The following is a 16,683-nucleotide window of genomic DNA, read 5'->3' on the forward strand; positions in this document are numbered from 1 at the left end:
ACCAGAATAATATCCAACCGGCTTTTACCGAAACAACTCTGGAAATGATGGTGAGAAGGGACTGGTTATTTCAGAGGCATGTATTAAAGATCTCTAGGAAGGGAAGGCCATCAAGCAGGGGCATAGTTTCCCAAGTTCCTCTGCAAAGCCTCTACATTTACCCAAATCCCACAGGCCTTGCCTCATTCTCATCACCGGAGGGGAGCTGCCCCTGTATTCTAAATTAAATCACTTTCTAAGTCTTTTGTAGTGGCTCAGGCTTCCTGTTGCTTCTATTTACTTTTTTCAAATTTCCCTTATACTAATGACTCTTGGCTGTCAGCACCACCATCCAGAATGTGTTCAAATGGCCACCCTGGACTTTGCCCTGTTCCTCTCCAGCATCTGATTATGCTCCCAATGCCTGCTATTTGTGGGTTATCCACATCACCAAGTCCTGCCATTAGGCTTTCTCCAGTGCTTTCATGTCTTCACTCAGTACATATTTATAGGGAGTTTCCTGTGTGCCAAGATCTATTCTAGCTTGCAAACATCATGAAAGCAGAGACTTTCTTCTGTTTTGCTCACTTTCCTGGTATTTGCCCACAGTAGAACATTATACTCCTTCAAGCCTGAGAATTCCTAACTCTGAACAGTACAACAACCCCAAGATGACTCTTTTGCTGAAATTTGATTGAGGAGATCTGTCTACACTGCCAGTTAGCAGTGCACTCACTTCTTAGAAACCTCTCGTGGTCCCAATTTTCCCTTCTCCAGTGTTTAGTATATCCTTTATGGCGCTTAAAATTGGTTCTTGCTCACCATCTCATTCCCATCTTTCCATAGTCAGTCCGATTTCTAATGCTTTATATTTTTTGCTCCAACTACTCTGGGCAAACCGAAACCCCGTAATATGCTATAGTCTCTCATACTTCCAGAGTTTGCTTCTGCTATTTCTGTGGGAAAGCCATTGTTCCTTTTTCAGCTCCTAGGTCATTCCTGTTAGTCCTTTAGTACTAAGTGTAGATGCCAGCTCTCCCTGACATCTTCCCCAGCTTTTTCAGTGTGAGTCTTTACCTCTTTTCTGTGCCTCTTAACGTAGGGTCGTATACCTATCCTTCCATTTAGCGCAACTACATTTTTCTCAGATGAATATATTTTATGTCGAGATGGTGTTTTCTTGAAATGTACAAATCCTGCCCTCCCCACCAGTGACAATCTGATAAACAGGAAAATTATTATTTTTTAATTGAGTTGTTGAAATAAGGATTCAAACTACAGTAGGGAGAAAGCCAAGGAAGGAGCCATAAAGGAAACAATATTGGAGGTAACACTGACCAGATTTGGCAACTTCTGTACAGTATTACTGAAAGGGAATAATTAGAAATGATTGTAACATTTTTAGTCCGAATGAATGGAAGGGTAGAATTATATGGCCATCTGGTTTGGACAGGAGGCAAAACATCCATTTTTGAAATGTTAAGTTTAAAAAATCTATAGGGCATCCATGAATAGATACATGGGAGGCATTCAGGATTTGGGACATAGGTTTCAAAGGAAAGATCCGAGCTAGAAAAATAGACTTAGTCTTCAATATATAAAAAACAAAACAAAACAAAACATCATTGTAGCCATAAGCAAGAGAAATGTAGTTAATTGAGAATGTGAAGTCAAGGAGTTGACGTGTCCTATGGAGTCACAGAAGGAGGAGCTTGTGCTAAGTGACAGAATTTTGGTCAGGACTTCTGATGTAGACATTTTTCCTGATGGGTTTTCTCTCAATTCATTTATTGACATAGAAGGATATTCCACAGATACAATATGTCAGCATACGAGAAGCAAAAAGCTGCTGTTGTTTTGTTTTGAAAGCATCATCCTCCAAGAGTCATGCAAATCAGAAGTTTATTATGGAAGCTGTACTTTTAGATCATCTGGGAATTTCCCTAAATATAATGCCCCTACTGTCATATTGTCCCTCCCATTTTTACATAAAGGAACATAAAATGCTAGAAAGATTGCATCCAGGCTTGCATGTAATTTTGCAAAAGTGACGGATTTTAAAAATTTCACAAAGGGCAATTATACTACACAATATTATTCTTCTCAGTTATGCATCTGTTGAAGGAAAAAGTGGTGTCATTAAATGAAAACATAAAGTTCTTGACATTTATTGTTGTTTATTGAGCTTGGCTGACTGTACAAATATAGCTCCTAAAATTATAAATTGCTAATTTCTTAAAAAGTAAAATTCTGAACTCTGAACATAAATTTTAAACAACAACAAACTGATACATTCTTAAGTACCTATGGATTACAAAGTTTCAGGAAACAGATATAATAAGAGTAATAACGACTGCAACATAATTCATACTAGTAATAGATTCTCCATTTTGCTTATCAAAAGTATTTGCTTTTTAACAATTATTGTAGGTCTCATCATGAACATGCATTGAGATGCTTCTGCTGGGATGTTGTGTTTCAGCTTCCACATTCTCTGTGGTAACAGTGTGCAGGAAAATGCAAGGGTAGGGATGAGATACATAGTATTGCCAGAAGCAATTTGAAATTGCCTAGGTAGAAGCACAACCTATTTTTTTTGGGGGGGGTTCCACCTTTTCTGATCCAGAAAATGTTTGCGTTAACTCTCATTCCCAGCTGGAAGCTACTTTATTATGACTCAGTGGATCAATATACACTGGGAACCGTCAACTATGATAGGTGGCCTGACAATCCGATAAAAGGGCTCATTGGTTTGAGTGGAAATGAGGCTGCATTGTGAGACATTCTTCTTATCAAAAAGGACAATTTAGAACTTTCCATTATACATTACAAATAGAAATAAGATGGAGATAAACAGAGCAAAATGATGTGTTTTTTTTCCCTCTTCTGCCTGCATTCTGCATCTTTCACGTCCTGACAGACTTGATCATGCTCCCTCAAAACCCTGGCTGATCTTTATCTCGGCAAAACCGCAGAAACATTCACCTGATTTTTTCTGATATAGAATAATTAGTGGCCTGTAATTTGAGAAGAGTTTTAAACCTCAGTTTAGGAGATACAACAACATGGACAATTACAAGTGTGTAACCACAGGTTAAAATCAGCTTAATAAAAGTGCCTAGATTGGAAAAATCGCCCACCAGTGGTTTGTTACATTTGTTATATTTTCACTCTTCCCCATTTTAACACAATGTAATACCAAAAAAATCAAATACGTTGAAACTTCAGTTTTTTCGTCTGATGAGGTAAAGAAATCATTTAAAGCACATTTAATAATCAAGGATAAGGCCAACAAATCTAAATATGTGTTAGTCCCCGGCAAAAGTAATGGTAATGTATCATGATTTTTACATAAACCTCATAATAGCAAATCTTTTCTCTACATTTTTCATAAAATCATAGCCCTTGTGCATTCCTCTCATTTGTTTGTAGGCCAGGAGCCAGATGGAACTAGCTGGGGTGCACGGATGTTACAGGAAGCAATTCATTGCGTAGTAAAAGGGCCTGCAGTTGAAAGCATTTCTAGAATTGAATGTGTGCACAGGGGAATATTGTACCTGCTAGCTTCAAACTCTGAATTCTATTTGCATACCACTCTATCATTCTGTTATAGAACATACCTGTTAAAGCCAGCATGTAGATATATATATGTACACTGGGAATTATGAAAATTTATACATACATGTATATATTTGTTTATCTCTGTCTGGTTTGTAGTAAAAATCATTGTGATAACCAATAAATGTGGAGTGATTCTGCCCCAGAATGTGAATGTGACTGTACTAATGCTATACATATAGCAAAATGCTTTTTGAATTGGATATATGCATTAATTCTTCTGACCACCTATATATATATTCAAACAGCATTATTATTGAAAATCCACCTATCATTTTATAAAGTCACAATATGTAAATGTATTAGCAGATTTTGAGATGTTAGGCACCCAAACAAAATACTCATACAGCTGCAATGAGATATCACATAGTACTACTACAGTATATTAATCTTCAGATCTGAAATACTGGTTGATATTATTTTCTCAGGCCAGTTTTAAATCCCTGAGTCTGAAGATTAGATTGATAGTTGAGGAATAAAACAAAAACACCCCACATTTTTTCAGTGTTGTCAGAACTTTAGCTGTTATGAGTATTGTCAAGATGAGGGAGATCCTATTTGTTATTTAGTCCAGAGACACTTTTCCATATGTGACTACATATGAGATTATCTAAACATCCCTAGCCTCTGCTAGGGGTTAGTCTAGAAGGGACTGACACAACCAAAAGACATCCCTTCTAGATGTACTCAGATTTTCTGATTTCCTAACCTTCTTTCTACTGTTTTCCAAAATGGCAGTGGTTATGTAATGAACTCACATGATGTCATGGCACAATTAGATGGGGACTCCCCTGGCTAACACTGGTTATTTTGCTGGTAACTATCGCAAGATTGTTGGCTGGATCTCTTTGCCCAGGACAATGACATCTGCTGAGTCTGACTGAGTTGATCCTAACATTGGATGTTCATTGATACACATTTAGCGACCCATCTATTCCTTTGAATGTTCTCTTGGCAAAGACCATCAACTTTTACTAGCTGGTCTCCATGATACTTCTTGTTGCTATTCAGAGTTCATGAAGCTGGCTGTGACTTTCTTTTGGCTAATGGATGAAGCAGTTCTGTAGTAAGTAGCCTTTGAGTATTGCCACTTATCAGGAAGAATTCCTTTGGCTGGCTCTCAGCCAGAACCACATTCACTTCTAGGCATTGTTCTTCAGCTTCTTCTCTAAGGCTTTGATTGTTGAATGGTTAGGTTACTGGGGAGTATGATGCATTAAGCAGAAACATGAAAAACACATTGTTTTAATAAAAATAAAACAGTGATTGCCTGTCAAAGAAGAATTGCACTGGACTGAGTTTAGCGGTCAAGGAAGACTTTATTGAACGGAGTTCAAGAAGATTGAGAGAGAGCTTGAACTCAATTCCATTGAAACAATTCCGTTGAAGCATTGGGCTGAGCTAGTGGAAATATACTGGAGGACATTGGGGAGGGGGGGACTTGGCCAATGTGATGAGGCCATCTGTGTTTGCTAATTGGATCTTATGTAAGTTAGGCTCCTACTCTCCCACAGAGCCTGGAAGATGGAAGTCCTATCTTTCTTGATGATTACATTTCAAAGGGGTGGCTCCCAGGTCCTTGAGAAAGACATCCCTGGATTGTAAAACTGGCAAGAGGCTGGATGAAGATTTACACCTCAAGGGGCAGAGACAGAATTTACAATCATAAGTTTTATAAAGTAAATGCTGTAAGAAAAGGGAGGTCAGGAGCTTAAAGTCAGAAAGAAACTTGTCTAAAGTTTAGTCTAGCTGAGGGGAATGTTATGGCTGTCTTGATCACGTGCATCACTAATAATGTCCCTTCTTGCCTGAGAAATAAAAACGACTACAATTGTCTACAAGCCAGGGAGCAAGCCCTTACCAGGAACTGAATCTCCCAGCCTCTTGATCTTGGACTTGTCAGCCTCTAGAACTGTGAAAAATAAATGTCTGTTGTTTAAAATAAATAAATCATATAATTAAATATGTGTATTCAAGACTGAATTTGACGAATACTTAAGCCCAGAGGTAAACAAATCTCATTAATTGGGAACATAATACTATATTAATGCGTTTTAGCATTTTTACTAATTGGGGAGTCATATGATTTAATCAGTAAAATGCCTGAAATTGGTTTTGCACTTTACCTTTTTGATGTACTATGCCCTAGCAATGCTGGCTTTTCTACCATTAAGTGGAAATGATGTCTGTTGGGTACAGGAGAGTGACTTCAGTTTGTTGACCCAGAAGGAGTGATATGAGAATATTTGGCTCATGACAGCTTATCATCTCAGTCTGGCTAGGGAAGATAAAAAAAAAAAAAGGCAGAGAAGCGAAAAATGGTTTTAAAATCTTTGGGATATTGCCAGTAGGCTCTCTCAAATGCATGATGTCATTTACTGAAATGACCTGCCTCCCTGTAAAAGATCTAAATCAAAACTTTTAGAAAAGTATTATAATGGGCTTAGAAAGCGAACATAGGCAGCTCCTGATTATCATCTGAATTTCTAGACATGTGCTAAAAATCATTTTTCCAAAACTACTAGTTTGAATGAAATAAAACTTTGTGTGGAAAAAACAAAATTAGTCCCAGAATTTGGCATATTTGTAATTTTATTCTAGCCTGCCAGGGGAAATTTGGCTGTCATAAAATTTGCAAATCAAATACACAAATCAAAATGCCTGCATAGAGAAAGGTTGTAAATATTTACTTTTCAAAGCACTGCATTATTAAAGATTTCAGAAACGTCCAATCGGTCAATACAAGAACTAAGATTAAAAGTCGATCTGCCAATTTGTGGTGAGGGAAAATTGATTGACAGCAAAGAACTAAAGAGAAGACAATTTAGTGAGGTATTATTAATTTAGAACCTTGCTGGGGAGTTGAAGTGAAAAAGCATCTCTTTTTCATTGTATCAAAAATTCCAAAATAAAGCAATACGTACATCTTTGAAATGTAGTTTACAAGTGATTAAGCCATGTAGCTCTGAGGCAATTGGTTGTCTGTGTATGTGTGTGTGTGTATGTGTGTAACTCAGTTGAGTTGTTCAACTTTTTTGAAAACTTCATAAAAAATACCGTGCAGCAAAGAAAAGTATTCTGTGCTTTTATTTAGTTTGGTTAGAGTACCAGCTTTTTCAGCAGTTCATATAAATTTAGGCCATGTTACTATGCTTGCATGACTATAAATTTATTTCAATCTTACATGCAGTAAATATTTTTTAGCACCTATTACGTGTCCAGCAGTGTGCTAGACCCTTGGGGTCTGTCAGTGAATAAAACAAGTGAAGGTCCCTCATCTCATAGAGCTTACATTCTATTACATGTCATATATAAACACTAAATATACTACATACAATCATATGCTATATTAAAAGATGGAGATTTCTGTGAAAAATGAAAAAGGGGTTCAGGGGAAGACAAACAGGAGGAGGACTGTAAAGCAGAAGGAATTTTAAATAGGGGAGGTCAGGAGATACAAGCCTCTAAGAGAGGGTAGAATTCAAGCAAAGTCTTATAGGCAGCAAAAGTATTAGCCCGGAGTGTCTCAGAGAAAAAACATGCCTGGCAGAAACATGAGCTGAATAAAGCTCCTGAGATGGAAAATGACTGATAGTCAGTTTATTCAAAGAACAGCAAGGAGGCCATACTAAATGGACAGCCGTGAGCTGGGAGGAAGAAAGAGAGGGTAGAGATGACATGGGGCTGGTTGAAGGGGGCAGATCATTAAGGACGCTGCACGTGGCGTAGTGGGAACTTTGTCTTTCGCTCTGTAAAGTTGAGAGTTATTGCAGTATTTGGTGCACAGGTATAATATTTCACACCTGTTGTGTAGAGAATAGAGTCTCAATGGGCACAGGGAGAAAGAGAGAGACTTATTAGGTGACTGTTGCAAGAATCCAGGCTTGAATAATATGGCCTGAATCAAAGGAGCATCCATGAAGGTAGAAAAACAGCAGGATTCTTAATAATAAAGTAGTACCAACAGCATCTTCTGGTGGTTTGGTAGTATGATATGAGGGAAAGAAAGGGGACAAGTGTGACTCAGTTTCTTTTTTGTACTGAGGAAATGGAAGGATAAAATCACCATGTACGGGCTGGGAAAGGATGTGAACAGAGTAAGATTCAGAGGGAGAATGGAAAATTAATTTTGGAAACGTTAAAGAGATCAAGTAGTGTAGAATACATGAGTCTTGGGTTCAGGGAAGAGGTGTAGGCAGATTTATGAATGAGGGAATTTTTGACATATGGGTAATACTTAAATTCATCAGCTAAGAGAGATCACCAAGGAGTGAATGCAGAGAGAAAAGCAGAGTAAAGGTCTGAGACCTAGAGAGTCTCAACTTTAAAATATGATGTGAGATAAAAGAAGAAACCAGCCATGGGAGTGAGGATTAACTAATTAGGTAGCAAGAAAATTAAGAGAAGGTGGTTTTGTGGAAGCTAATTGAGCCGTCTCTTCAGGCATAGGGAGTGATTGCAAGTATCAGACGCCACAGATTGTCCATGTGAATGGAAGACTGAAGCCTGACCACTGGATTTAGCAACATGGAGTTCTTGGTGATTTTGAGAAGAGCAGTTTCAGTTGAGTGGCAGAGAATTAAAGTCTGATTGGAGTTGGCCCAAGAAAGAACAGGATGAGAAAAGTTGGAAAGTGATGTGAATATACATTATTTGAAGACTGTTAACATTAAAAGAAGAGGAAAAAAATAGAATGGGTTCCAGAAAAGTTTTATTTTTTTCCTTTTAAAATGAGAAAAATAAGAGCGTGCTGATGTAACATGCACTGATGGGAATTATCCATTAAAGAGAAAAATAATGCAGCAGGAGAGAGACGAGAATTGCTGAAGCGGTGACCCTGAGATGGATCTGCACAAGTAAGGGGCCCAACAACTGACTTATGTAACTAGAAAGCACAGCAAACACTGCAGGCACAGCGGGACATAGCATCCTGATTGTGTTTTCAGAACTTGGTCTCACTTCATTTCTTTTTTTTTTTTTTTTTTGAGACGGAGTTTCGCTCTTGTTGCCCAGGCTGGAGTGCAATGGCACGATCTCGGCTCACCGCAACCTCCGCCTCCTGGGTTCAGGCAATTCTCCTGCCTCAGCCTCCTGAGTAGCTGGGATTACAGGCACGCGCCACCATGCCCAGCTAATTTTTTGTATTTTTAGTAGAGACGGGGTTTCACCATGTTGACCAGGACGGTCTCGATCTCTTGACCTCGTGATCCACCCGCCTCGGCCTCCCAAAGTCACTTCATTTCTTAACTCTCCTCTCTCTGTTGGCTTCACTCAGGCAGGCTTTCCACAGCAATACTCCTACAGCTTGGTGCCTGTATCTTATCTTCTCAGCATTAACAGTGGACAAGAGTCTCTTAGACTCCAGTAGTCCCAACAAAATCCTGAAATTGTTCCATGATCATGGCTCAAGGTCACCTGCCCTTCACGGAAACAATCACTGTGATCAAAGTAGGCAAGGTCAAGATTCAGAAGTGAACGTGGGAAAAGACCAACAGCAACAGACGCAGCATCTTTAGAGTCACGATCTCTTCCGGCAGAAACGAAAAATGACACTGGTAAAAATACAAAGCTATTAAAAGGGTCTAAATGGTGGCCCAGGGGCACTGCACACCATTTAAGGGAGCCAAACAAATATTGGGACCCTGTTCCTTCCATTTCCTGACATTATTGTAATTTAATGTCAAGATCCAAATGATGTGGGCAAACTTGGGCTCTTGGGGAAATGTAGATGAAATCACATTTGAAAAAAAGTAATTATCTTGGAGGGAAGTTTTCCTATGACAATTTTAATTAAGCCAATTATTTTCTAGGAATTTAGATGTCCTAATGGTGGCTAGAACCGTCATTCAATTATGTTCACTTGTGTTTTGTGTCCTTGAACATCTGTGTCCTTTTACACTTTAAAATCTCGAGGAAGAAATGTAACTCTTCCTGTCTGTGCAGTCTCTATTTGTGTAAAGTTGACACATCACCTTTACTGATGACCACCAGGAATGTCTGTCATGCCATTTTTAATGTTACTAGGAGATAAAGGTGATTCTTATCTATATTTTAAAGCTCCAACTAAGAGTATTTTTTTTCTTCACCTTTTCCTTTTACTTCCCTGAAATTTTAAGATGTGCCTCTCTGACCAGCACTAAATACTGGTGATATTTAGCAGATGGGATATATGAGTCTTAAACATAATTCAGCCAGCCAGGTAATTTATAATTAAATCATACTGAATAAATTTTTTGAGCATATTCTTCGGATAAAATATACTACTATGAGGCAAAGATAGTTGTAATTACTCCAGGGGTAAAGAATGAAAAATGGGGTGATTTGTAAAGTGACAGTCTCCCACGGATTAAAACAGTATTAAAAATAAGCAATTTCTCACTTGCACTAAAATATTTGCATAGTATTTGGAAAATTTACTTAGCCTCTGCAAATATTTTTGTTTTTTTTTTGAAAAGAGATGTTAAAGCATATTTCATCTCACTAATTTTAATAATTAAGTTAATACAGTGTATACAATTTCTAATAGTGTGCTTAGCATACAATAGGCCCTAGATAATTTTTAGTTTGCTTTTCTTTCCTTATAATTCATAGCAGCACATATTATAGAAGCAAGTTTCTCAGAAATCTGATGTTGAAAAACGGTAGTCAGCAGATAAAAGAGATGCTGTCTCTGCGGTCAATCAGATACTAAATTTTTTCAAAGCTGAACTTTCCTGAGATCGTAACTCTCTTTGGAGCTAATAGCAATAATAATTTTTTTTTTTTATAATTCAAAACGTTACAACTGCCATATACTCTCATGTTTGCTGAAGGTGGGAGAAATCAATAGGCACTTAATATGCTTTTAAAATGTAATTATCATAACAATACTACAGCATTTGAGAGTCTTGTGAATGGGGAGAACTTTTACCTTTCAAAGTGAGTTTCAGGCTGAAATATGAAGAGTTAAGAAATGTTTCCATTTGAATACATTTATGACACCTTATTACACCAAGTCTCCGTAACGAGGTTAAGGCAGGAGAAAGAGGACGGTGGAACAGGGAAAGGAAACCTGCAGTATGGGAAAAAATATGAACTGGTGGGAGCAAGACTCTTGTTTTTGTTCTGTGGGTAAATTATCAGTAACTATGGAAGAGATGGGGTTATGAAAAGCTGGTCTTTAGTTTCATAAGAATTGGTTTATTATGATATTGAATATATTGGCATACTAAAATCATGAGGCCAAATAACACGTTACCTAGCAGCTGAAAGGTTTTGTTAATAAACGAAATAAATCATTACGTTTTATTTTATGGTAATACAGAGTTTAAAATGTGCTGGAGTTAGTCATCGCTTTCTTCATTAAAAAAGTAAATATGACAACAGTGTGTTTCTGAGGGCTGTGTGGTTTGGTGGTGGCCATCCGGCTGGTGGTCTAACCTCAGCTGTAGTTACGTTTGTATTTCATGTTGCTGGTGTCCCTTCCTGTCATCATAGGCTGGCAAAAAAAAAAATTCTGCAAAGCATAATCAATTTACCTCTATCAGTCTGTCTGTCTAGCTTCCATTTTCCGTTTTACTATTTAGCATTTGTCTTAAAATTGGAACAAGCCTGCAACTCTATCACACACCAATACCATGTGCTTCTGCAGAGCTGCACAACTTAAAACCTGGAACAGATATTTGGATTCCCTGTGGCCAACTTATCTGGCTGAAATTACTTGGTATAGCCTAGAAGCATCTGAATTTCCATTACTTTATCAGTGTACCTCATTAATGATATAGCTTAATTTGCATACCAGTAGTACCTTTTCACCACAGGTAAGAAATTGAAATGTTCAAGGTCAATTAACTGTGAATGTTTCAAGTCGGCTGGTGCAGTTGTAACTGTGAGCAGCGCTGTGAAGAGGGAACGGTCGGTGAGGGGTTCCTCTTTCTCCTGATGAGAATTGATGATCCGATTTTAACTCACTAGAATCACACCGATTCTTTTTTCCTTGCTGTGTTTCTGTCATATGCCTGCTTTTTAAAATACTGGCCTATGGAGGCATGAACATGCAAGAGAAATATTATGAAATTCTGCATTTTAGAAAAACATGTTCTCATTACAGGCCTTAGACCATTACAATTAACTAGGAAGGGGAAGAAGCAAATTAATCAGTGTTTTCTTAGAGGAATTGGCTGATACAGCTGCAATTCCATGTGCCGAATTTCCGGGCTGAGATGGTGGCATTCTAGGGGCACTTCATTCACCCTCCTAACTTTTCCTTGTAAAGTAAAAATGACAGAAATACAGAGTGATACACAGTTGCAGCAACAAGAGAATTAAAGCTGCTTCAATTTCCAAAGTTTTGACAGGGCCTGGAGAGAAAGAGTAAGACTAGATAGGACAGTGGAGGGAAATTCTTATCCACGTGTCATGTCCATCACGTACCTATACTTGAAAGACATGGTCCATTGTTAACTACAGGGAGGGAAGTTGACCCTTCTGCCTGGTAGCTTAATCCTGAGTTTCCCTGACCTCCATCAGCATCAGTGAGTCTTTTCTACATCCACTGGGAACCACAGATTCCCACCTTTGCATCCTGACACTGTGAGAGGAACTGCTGTGTCCTAGTTAAGAGTATTGTGCCTCTCGCCTTCTCCATGGATAAGGACAAAGTGTTCAAACTTTTTGAATCTAACACACCATGTACTACGTAGATTGCACTGAACATTAATTAGCAAGGCCTTCACAAAGTACCTGACACGAAGGACTCCCTTGATCAGCAAATGTTAAGTAATACAGTATTAGAATAAGAGGAGGAGGATGGATGGTGTTTCATCACATCCTGAAAAATGAAGGATGGAGGAAGCATTGATTCAGATTTTAAAATAACGCCTCGAGAGCAGTTCCTGCAGAGTTCAAGAACTCCCCAAGCTATTTGTGGCAGGGTGCTATTTAAAGTGTGCCTCAGATCATTCAAGAACAAATTCCATATAAATAACAATCTGCAAGGGCAGGAAGTGCCCTTCTTGGACAGCATTGCCATGCTAAACAAATGACTCCAAGACACCCAGGGCCCATGTCTATGTAACAAGCCCTCTTGCTTAAAAGATGAGAATATTCTGCTTGACAAGCAGAAAGGTAGATAATATTGGTGTACAAAGAAACTGCACCCAACATCACAGGTTCTTTAAGAACAAATACAGAGAAAATTAAAAACACATTAAAAAAATTGTAGTATGTGAAAAATTTTTGGATCCAAAAAAGAGAAAGAGCATTGTACTTTTGACATATGGAGTGGAATACACTTTTGAACAATGATTCACTTTAAGAAAGATGGAAATTTGATGATGTATCTAGTTCTAAAGACAATATAGTAAGAAACAGGGATTATACTGGAATGCAAGTAGTAGTTAGTGTGATGCCATCAAGAGAGGACCTTGTTGTAATATAATGTTTGAAAATAATTTCAACTTTTAAAGGGTACATGTGCAGTTTGTTGTAATACAATCTTTTAAAATGCTGCTTTGACCCACTTTTGAAGCCCCGCCTTGGACTGTTCAGTTTCCTTTCATAGCAGCTGATTATGTCCATACTCCAACCACTTCCTTTATTAGGTTCTCACTCTTTGGGGTCACTAAGCATCATTGCTGGGACAGGTGCCAGACAACAAGGGGTGTCCCAGTGCCTCTTAGATAAATTTGTTCAAATTAGCCAATTCATAGGAAGCCCACCTGTATGACAAGCCTAGCTAGCTAGCCCTACCCTGCTTGCCATACAGAAGCTGCCTCCAGCAGCTCTGCTTTGCCCTTATCCTGTCTCCTGGTGCAACACCCCCCATCTCCTGCCTGGAGTCTTCTCCTGTTTGTAGTTGTAAGTAGCAGAGTTCTGTCCTTCATCTATCAGAGTGTCATTATGCTGCATTCTACCATCAAAATAATCTTGAAGTCTTATAAAGCAGTTGTCAACACAGGTGTGTCCCTTCAGATCTTACAATGACATATGCCCCTTCATAAGAGCAAACATTTATTGAGCATTTCTTTGAATTAGGTCTTGTACTCAAGGTTTCACAAAATGGATTATGTATGCCAAGAATGATGCTTGATTCAAAACTATATAAATTAATGGTCATCTATATCTAAAATTCCAAACCTTATTATCAGAGCCTCAAGGTGAGCAGCAAAAGGATAGGGGAAAGAAAATGTGCTAACATTGTTATTTGGGGTGTTATATAATTGATGTTGCATTTTAATAGACATTAATTGTTAGACAAATACAGATTTGAGAAAGTGGATCAAACACTATTTCATAACTTCTACAGTTATTATATGTTACTTATATAATCAGCAATGTTAAATAATTCTGCAAATAATTCCCCAAATTATTATATTAAAGTGGAAGAATGAAGCATCTTAACAAGATATATAGGAGTCACATCTGTACTATTTTGGCGTGTGCTGGATAAAATATAACACAGTCAATTATGCTCCACACATTACTTCCTTGAACATACATCAAACTTGTATTTTTTACTTCTGAGTGATCAAGCACAACTTGCTCTGTGATTTCCTTGGTTCTCCTTCCCTCCTTCCTCTCACCCACCAACTTCCTGGTGTGTTGATAAACGAACCGGGTTGGGGGCAGGTGCTTATTGTGCAGAGTTTGCAATTTCCATGGTTTAAACAGTCCCATCATGGCCAGTTGCAAAGATGATCATGTTTAATAACTAGCTTGCAAAATTGAAAATGTAGTGATGTTCTCTCACAAACTGTTGGGAATGAGCTCCAGCCCACCACTGGACAGAGCATCTTTGTTGTGTTATTTTCTCCTGCTCAGCCTCCATCATTACTGTTGTTTCCAACGTGGTTTTCTGTATCTGTCCCTCCTGAAGAATGTAAACACCTGAGGACAGGAACTATTTCTTGACTTTTGTTTTCCCTTGGACTTAACAATGTACTCCCTTCTCTAAGTCTAAAAATGATCAAAAGTAGATTTTTAGTTCCATCATAGCTTGAAGTTATTTCCTTACATCCAGTCCTGGGGAAAGGGGTAGGAGAGCAGACCATTACCCAGTCATGCATGTGTGCAGTAGACATGGTAGTCCCCGGTTTTGGTGGGAATGTTCACCTGTCAGATTCAGTATGTTAAACATTCAGCAAGACTCCTAGTTCTCTAAGTTTTAGGAGGCTATAAAACCTAGAAATGAACACAGTTAATTAACATAGACATCAGAGAATTATACTAAATTCTTCTCTATATTTTTCTACAATTATAAGAAGTTTGATATTTTGGAAATTTAAGTTCCATAGAGAAATACAGTCTTGCTGGCATTTCTGCTTTACTAACATAGATTTTTAACTAACTTTTCTTTCCCAATTTTCTCTTGTTTCTATTTTTAATAAAAGGAGCTGGTGGCTGGTCTCCACTTGTGTCTAACAAATACCAGTGGTTGCAGATTGACCTTGGAGAGAGAATGGAGGTTACCGCTGTGGCCACTCAAGGGGGTTATGGGAGCTCCAACTGGGTGACCAGCTACCTCCTGATGTTCAGTGATAGTGGCTGGAACTGGAAACAGTATCGCCAAGAGGACAGCATCTGGGTATGTTCTTTAACAAAATATACAGTCTCTCAGGGAAAGAAGTATAGTCAGTACTGCATCTTGTTTGCCAATCTCTTAAATTAAGTAGAAATACAGAATCTCCAGACTTAAGTTGAAAACTTTTTCCAAAAGAAAATATGATAAATATTCATTTTCTAATACATTTTATGGTAAATATATGAGAATACTAAGAATAAATTTATTCTACAGGGTTCTCAAAAATTGGAAAAAACAAACAAACCCATATTAGTCCATTAAGTAGTGTGGGGGTCTAAGAAATAAATAAGACTTGTATAAAAAGTTGCTTTCTTCAAAAACATAATAGTCTTGCATTGTTATTTATTTATTTATGAGACAGAGTCTTACTCTGTTGCCCAGGCTGAAGTGCAGTGGCGCGATCTTGGCTCACTGCAACTGCCGCTTCCCTGGTTCAAGCAATTCTTCTGCCTCAGCCTCCCAAGTAGCTTGGATTACAGGCACCCACCACCACACATGGCTAATTTTTGTGTTATTAGTAGAGACGGGTTTCACCATGTTGGCCAGGCTGGCTTCAAACTCCTGGCCTCAAGCAGTCCACCCTGCCTTGGTGTCCCAATGTGCTGGCATTACAGGCGTAAGCCACTGAGCCCAACCTGCTTTGTCTTTATTTAAAGTTAGTAAAAATGATTTACTCCTTTTATTTCAACTGAAAACAGATTTTTGAAACCCTGTTTCTCTGGCATATGGGAATTTATATATATAAAATACGTGGAGTTGTATATGTGTATATATGCATACACATATATACATATATATGATGTATGTATAAACCCTTCTCTAGTCTCTGTAAAGTGTGTAAGTGTGTAAATTGCTGTGCATTGTAAACAGTGGTGCAGCTCCTGTAAGAGGGAGACTGGGAAAGAGGCACTTTGTGATAAAGTGGATGAGATTTGTAGTTGATTGATAAATAAACCTGGATATGGCATATAAACACATGATAGAAGAAGGAAGCTAAAGGAAGTTTGTTTGATGACAAAGAAAAGACTTCTTTCTTGGTGCAGAAAAGTATTTGTTTGGATCTTTTGTGGGCCAAGAACAACACACTGCAATCAAAGAACTATTTTTCCTTCTCTGGCTGAGCTGCTGGAACCAGAGAAAATGGGTTACTTAATGAAGCATCATTCTTAGCACACAGATAATTTGGAAGCCTATTTGGGCACATAATGATAATTTTCTTTGACCAGTCAATTGCCTTTTTTTTTTTGAAAGTTCTCAGAATTCCGTTATACATTATAAACTCATTGAAGAAATGGACTGTGATTTACTCACCTTTGTATCTTTAAAGCTCTTGGTGGCTGTTCAATCCATGCTTATTGATATAAATTGAAATGAAAGAAGTAGCCTTTCTCTTTCTCTAAAGGGCACAACAATGGGACCAGAAGTTGCCTATAAGCAGTTTTAAGAAAGGCTGTTTCAAATCCAAGGCAAGTTGAAGCTGTAAGAGGAAAAACAAATAAACAAAACAAAACACGCACACACACACA

General features: G+C 38.1%; 1 protein-coding gene across 1 annotated transcript in view; it reads left to right on the top strand.

Moving 5' to 3' along the window:
- The window catches only part of CNTNAP4 (contactin associated protein family member 4), a 288,841-nt gene that overhangs the window by 61,653 nt on the left and 210,505 nt on the right, over nt 1-16,683 (top strand). Inside the window, exon 3 of the mRNA XM_017530599.2 lies at nt 14,967-15,160. Coding sequence (XP_017386088.1) covers nt 14,967-15,160 — 194 coding nt within the window. The remainder of the gene's footprint in view (nt 1-14,966; nt 15,161-16,683) is intronic.

The sequence above is a fragment of the Cebus imitator genome, unplaced genomic scaffold (assembly GCF_001604975.1).
Source record: "Cebus imitator isolate Cc_AM_T3 unplaced genomic scaffold, Cebus_imitator-1.0 Scaffold66, whole genome shotgun sequence".
NCBI lineage: Eukaryota > Metazoa > Chordata > Mammalia > Primates > Cebidae > Cebus > Cebus imitator.